Below are 6,565 nucleotides of genomic sequence, written 5' to 3'. Positions count from 1 at the left end.
ACAATGTTGCAGTCCACCGCAGTTGTACAAATGACAGGGGTAGCTAAACACATTACATTTCAAATGCTAATATTAGATCATATGTATACCACTTGTACAAGATCCGCCCCTAAACCCCGAACTTTTAAACAGAAAGGGATATAAAGATAGATATCTAACGGTGTATATAAAAGGATATTTGTTTAGTCGTGTGGTATAACCAGTATAAAGACAGGGGTATTACGATAGATATCTAAAGGTGTATATAAAAGATAAGTATTTAAAAAGAATACATGTGTACTAGTACGTGATATATATCCTGTACACTTCATACTGAATTATGGTGACTGTTTTACTTCTGTTATCTGAACTGTTGTATAAAACAACCATATAATTATACTCTGTGAATATTGCTGTAATTTTAACATAAACTCTGCTGTTGAAACTGGACATACAACACTGAATATAACTAATGTTAACAAAAACTCTGTTTAAACTGGACGTGCTCTGTTGAAACTGGACGTGCTCTGTTGAAACGTGACTGTAATTTTTACTGGGCTATAAATTCATCTAAATATGGCGGAGGCAGGCGATAATACACATAGCTGTAGTATCTGTTTAGATGATTTTACTAAACCTAAAATACTACCATGTGTTCACAAATTTTGTCAACATTGTTTAGACGACCATATCAAAGCACACTCACATCTCAACAAGTTTAATTGTCCCATTTGTAGAACAGAGATTCAAGTACCTGATGGTGGTGCAAGTGGATTTTCAAGATACATCCAACCGAAAAGTAAAACGGAAAAACATTATTGTCTCTGTCGGAGTCACGAGACAAAAGAAATAGAATTTTATTGTCATGAATGTTATGTTGCTGTTTGTGGTAGCTGTGTTATATTGGATCACAAAAATCATACAGTAGCTGATCTTCAAGATGTTGACCAAGAAATCAGAGGAAAGTTAAACATTATAAAGGGGGAGTTAGAAGGTAAAATTGGTGAAGTCGAGAAATACTGTGAATTATTAACCAATCGAATATCTGATATCAAGAACCAAGCTAAAATAGCCTGTGATAATGTTGATACACATGTCGAAAGAGTTTGTGAAGAAGTACAAAAACATGGCGGTGACATAAAATGTGAGGTGAATAAAATTTGTGATGAAGAAAGTAACAAGTTACATAAATTACATGGAGATATGACCAATTTAAAAAGTTACTTACAAACCAGTGTTAAACATATGAATAAAGTGCTGAATAGAAAATCTACTGTTCCAGTTGTAGATGCGTTAACCAATGTACAAACACTGACTGAAGATAGCAGATCAACCAGTTTAGATATACCCCAAGTAAGATATGTCCATTATCCTATGGTAGATATAGATGTTAAAACTTTAGAACTACTCCTAGGTGAAATAGAAATAGTGGAGTCACGTACCTGGACGTCTAGTTTTAGTTTGAATGAGATAGTGAACACAGGCGTGTATTACCCTAGTGATAATGTAATGATACAAGGAATGTCATGGTGTGTAAGTGTTAGCCATCAAACATCTACATCAGGATTGGGGTGTTACTTGTGGTTGAGGGGAGTGGAAGATAGAACAGTTAAAAATGTCACAGCTAGTTATATACTAAAACTATTAAATATAAACGATGTAAGTAAATCTTTAGTGAGGCAAGATACAGATTCATTTACACCTAATGGTGGTGGATATGGTTGGCCTAGCTTTATAGCGTGGAATAAACTACGGGGTAATAAGAGTGGATTTATCAACAATAAAACATTTACCTTACAGGTTACTGTGAAACTAGACAACATAGAAAGATACTGATATTTATATTACAGAACATAGTACGATTGATCGGTGCCATCATAATACATGGATATATCTCTATTGTAGTGATGATGTACTGATACAAGGAATGCCATGGTGCGTAATTGTTAAACATTAAAAGGATAGATCAAGATGCTGCCTGGGTGTGAGGAGAGTGGAAGATAAAACATTTAAATATGTTATAGCTAATCGTATACTAATAATATAAACAATGTAAGTGCAACAAGATACAGGTACATTTACACCTGGTGGGGATATATGGGGTAATGGTAACTTTATAGAGTTGAATAAACTACACGACGAGATTAACGGATTTTCTGATAATAAAACATTTACTATATAAACAGGCTACTGTAGAAATAAACAGTATAGAACAATACTGACATTCATATTATAGAACATTACAGGAAATTTGACGATCTGTGTCATTAACAAACAATGACATATATCTCTACATATTAGTTCGATCAGAAACATTTAAGTTACCTGTATGTGAAATAGGGTCGAGTTTGAAATGATTCGGTGACACGGCAGCAAATAACTATTAACGTGTACTATTAAAATAGCTAATAACCATAAAGTTATCATTTGTGAGATAGAGAAATGGGGTTAAACATCAACTCAGGTGTTTTGGGGACGAACACATTGTTCAACTTGATTTCAATAATTCGCCTGCGCGTAGAGATCTTTAGTAGTGGTAGGAGGACCCGGAGAAAACCCACGAGGTTGGAAAGGCGACTCTACACTTTGAAGAATGTAAACCAAGTCATTTGACTCACTGACAGACGCACATGTTAAATCATTAAACCATCCCGGAATTGGGTTGTAAGGGACTCTTACATCGAATTCAAATGTCAAAGGTCATTTTATGTACACGAGTATGGGAACATGGGGGCCCGGTTGTTCTTCCCATGCCAACGCCTATACGTTGTCCCCCACCAGGTCCTTCGTCCTGCACCACTGACAAGGGGAAACAGGTCGGAAAATGCCGACGTAATTTCTCGGTAAACACAGGGATCGAACACAGAAACTCCAGGTTAGCGAGCCAACGTCTTACTCACTGAGTGATTATTGTATTGATTTGTTAAAACTATAGCGTATTGATTAGTGTATTGATTATATGTTATAACTATTGTTTATTGATTATAGTATATTGATTTGTTACTGATTAGTGTATTGATTTGTTATTGTTATGGTATTTTTTTTATTAATGTATTGATGGACATTACAAATATTACATTAAAAAAAATATACCGGTCAACTGTTCGTTTCTTTCATTACCCGTGAATGACATCCGTCATACACAATAGTTGGTATCATAGCAACATGTTGTCGTGGGTGTCGTGCACAAGAATAAAATCACACCTTCTATATTCTACAACTTGTTGTGGAGCTTGGCGTTTCTTCAGGGCTTCTAGAAACTTATATATGTTGACATGACAACAACTGACTGAAGTCTCAAATCATCTGTGCCACCCTTCTATATTGTTTTTGATTCTTGGAAGCTGGACCACAGTTCGGTCGTATACATATCTCTACGGTTACGACTAGCAGGTCTCCAAATGTCGGTATCCTTTCAGTATTTGATGATGGTATTTACATCATTCTCTTCCATGTCGCCAAGTCTGCAATTTACGGTATATGCAGTGACATTATTTCAACGAGCAAGGGCTGGTATCATTCTGATACAAAGATTGAATTCATTGTCTGCATGGTAACGTTGATGAGATCCCTAAGTCTGCAATATATCTCAGTTTCAGGTAAAGCTTACTTGACAGCACTTATTTTAGCAATCTCAAAGTCATTAATGACAGATAAAGGACGATGATCCACTGAAATACTAGCAACTGGGAATACACCCGGAAATTGGTATCCCCAGTCTTGTTTGTAAGTAGAGCATAGACACGTGTAACTATGTGGTTGTCGATAAGAGCATGTATTGTTTAAATCTGGTAAAATATTTCAGTCACAATTTTAAATGTTCCGTCAGCAAACCGATGACCGGTTGAAGAAAGGGCCCTCAGGTAGCCAGTATAGTATAATTCTAGCTGGATTGTTTGTACCACTGCCAGGAAGAAGGAAAGGTTTCCCCATTACAATTTTCTTTGTATTGGTGTGGTATTTTCATGGCCAATTGAGTTGGTGGTAGAGGTGCCGAGTTCCAGTGGATCGTCTCTTTATGGTATTTTTCACCCCAAGAACCATTTGAACAGCATGCGTTCGTTCACTTTTACGGACTGGATGACCTCATCTTTACTGTGGCTTTGCATTTACCATGACTGCGTTTTTTGCATTCCCCGACAACAGCACCATTAGCAAGGGCTCTTTTACAGACGTAGATAAATCCCTGGTAAGACTGCTTTTGCTGATCCCGCTCTCTGATGTTATGTACTTCGTGGCACTGATATACTTTTGCAAGTTTACTGTTCATTTTATTATAAACATTGTGCTGAATTTCAATTGTGGGTATTTCTGTGATTAACTTTGAAATAAAATTAACAGCTATGTTATAATGCTTTGATAATGATTAATGAATAGATACGTCATAGTGTTCATTCAACAATTAATAAACTATATTAAAAACAAATAAAATCACTGACAATAGGATTAACATTGATGTTTTTATAATGATTACCTATAATAATTCCTTAATACCCGAAGAGTGCATATGACTGTTCGTTACACTTAAAAAAACTGATATGCTTGTGGAGACTGCAAAAGACATAGCTGTAGCAACTCCATAAAATCTGTTTTAGACATCTCTGACCATACATATTTTGTTTCCAGAAGGGGCTATATGACCCCGTAACAACAATGCTGTGGTATAAATGCAATCAGTCAAATGAGATACCTCTGAAATCGGATTAGACACCAGCACATGATGAGTTCCCACGACTGTACAGGTGTAACTGTAAGACCGATTGTTGAACTAAGTCGGTGCACTTGTAAGGAACATCGACTGGACTGCACTGATATGCTTGTGGAGACTTCAAAGGACATGGTTGTAGCAACTCCGAAACCAGTTTTAGACAAATCTGATGATAAAGTTTTGAGCATTTGCTTGTTTCCATCAGGGCTATGTGACCCCGATCCCTCTCCTCCCTGGTGACAACAGTGCTGTGGTACTAATGCAATCAGCCAAATGTTCTCCATGATGAGGTACAGTTATTTTTATTACTTTCTTTGACGAAGCTAAAATGGCTGAGAGAACTAGATTTTTCAGGTTATTGCAAATGTTTTTTGAGTTAGCACTACAAGTGTGTTTTTCGATTATGGCCGAGGCGTCTAATTTGCACACATTATGCAATACAACTGTGCTGTTCTCCTTGTCTTTTTCGGTACCCCTTACCCTTAAATTATCGGAGTAGGTACTGGTTTAGGTAAGTAAAGAGTTTCAGATTTGCTGGGGGGATAAGTTTTTTCAATGGCGGCTGTTAATTTGCATATTGTGCATGTAATAAAGTGATTTTATTCCAAATGTGTTTATTCGCTTCCCTGGTCACGAAAACGTGGGTTTATAGATACAATTTCCACCAAATTTGAACATTTGATAGCCAAGTTATAGTATTAAGTCAATTTTTGAAACATGAAATTATGCTAATTAGCATATTACGCAATTTGCCCGCTTTCCAACAAAAATATTTTTGAACATTTTTGGGATGTTGTTTTGGGGACTATACTAAAATGCATCCCAGTGAAATTAATTCTGTTGCAATTTGTTTACGGTCTAACCCCAGATTGACTGCACCACACAGGAATTGAAAAAGATGGATTTCTCCCACTTAATTCAATATAAACGCTAAAGTCCCTTACGCTAAATGGGTTTTGATAGCAATTTAATTAGAATCCCATCACAGGAAGTGAAAAACATGGAACGGGACTTGTCCCCCCCACCCCTACTCACACACACACACACACACACACGAGTTTTCACACCACTAGCTGACACCGACAGACTCTAGTGTAAGATATGTTTATACATGTGGTCTACGTGTGTTGATGCATGTGTAAAAGTGAAACGGTTTGGTCTCTATAATTGTAGTATTAGAAATAAATGAACCACGTAATAAATTGTAACTAATGAATAAAGGCAAGACGTTCTTATTATATGTTTTATTGAATTGGTATATAAACAGATTAACACCCCGTGTGGGATATTTCTTACAAATATTGTGAAAGGGTTGGCAATAAAATTGAAATTATCTTTGTGTTTTTAAACATTGAGTATTCCTATTCTATAGTTTCAACATGTTGTTGTCACGCGTTATGTCTGCTAAACAACTCAATAGAAACAAGTAATGTAATATGAAATAAAATTTGTCTATAGAGTACATGTAATTCATAATATATCTCACATGAAAGGGTTCATGGTAGTCCTACTTATCTGGTGGTTGTAAGGATCTATGACACTTGCTCGCTAGCACTTAGATCCGTGTTTGATCCCAGTGTTAGCCGTGAAAGGTCCTCTGAATTTTGTGGTTTAGTTTCCCCCTGTGTCAGTTGTGCAGGACGAGTGGGATGGGGTAGTGTCTTGTCGCTCGTATCGTACCAAAAAAGGTATCATATACACATTGGCGTAGTTGCCATTTGAAATCCTAAATAGGAGCAGGCCTTAGACCGCTGTCCGGGCAAAATTTTCTTCATAGCACACTGTATGGCGTATGAGCCATGTCCGCAATTTGAAGGCATGTTCTTATTTAGGTCCTCTTTTAGAAGGTTAATTAATAATGCTGACGCACACACACAC

At 36.6% G+C, this 6,565-nt stretch overlaps 1 protein-coding gene across 1 annotated transcript; it reads left to right on the top strand.

The window, feature by feature from the left end:
- The first annotated feature begins 228 nt into the window (after positions 1–228).
- LOC126807963 (tripartite motif-containing protein 3) lies at positions 229–3,050 on the top strand. Its single transcript, XM_050532966.2, has one exon. It carries the CDS (start codon positions 556–558, stop codon positions 1,813–1,815), a length of 1,260 nt encoding a protein of 419 aa, XP_050388923.2. The 5' UTR covers positions 229–555; the 3' UTR covers positions 1,816–3,050.
- The last annotated feature ends 3,515 nt before the right edge of the window (positions 3,051–6,565 follow it).

Source organism: Patella vulgata, chromosome 9, assembly GCF_932274485.2.
Source record: "Patella vulgata chromosome 9, xgPatVulg1.2, whole genome shotgun sequence".
In the NCBI taxonomy this organism is placed as follows: Eukaryota; Metazoa; Mollusca; class Gastropoda; family Patellidae; genus Patella; species Patella vulgata.
Note: the sequence above shows the minus strand (reverse complement) of the source record. Positions and strands in the feature narration are given on the sequence as shown.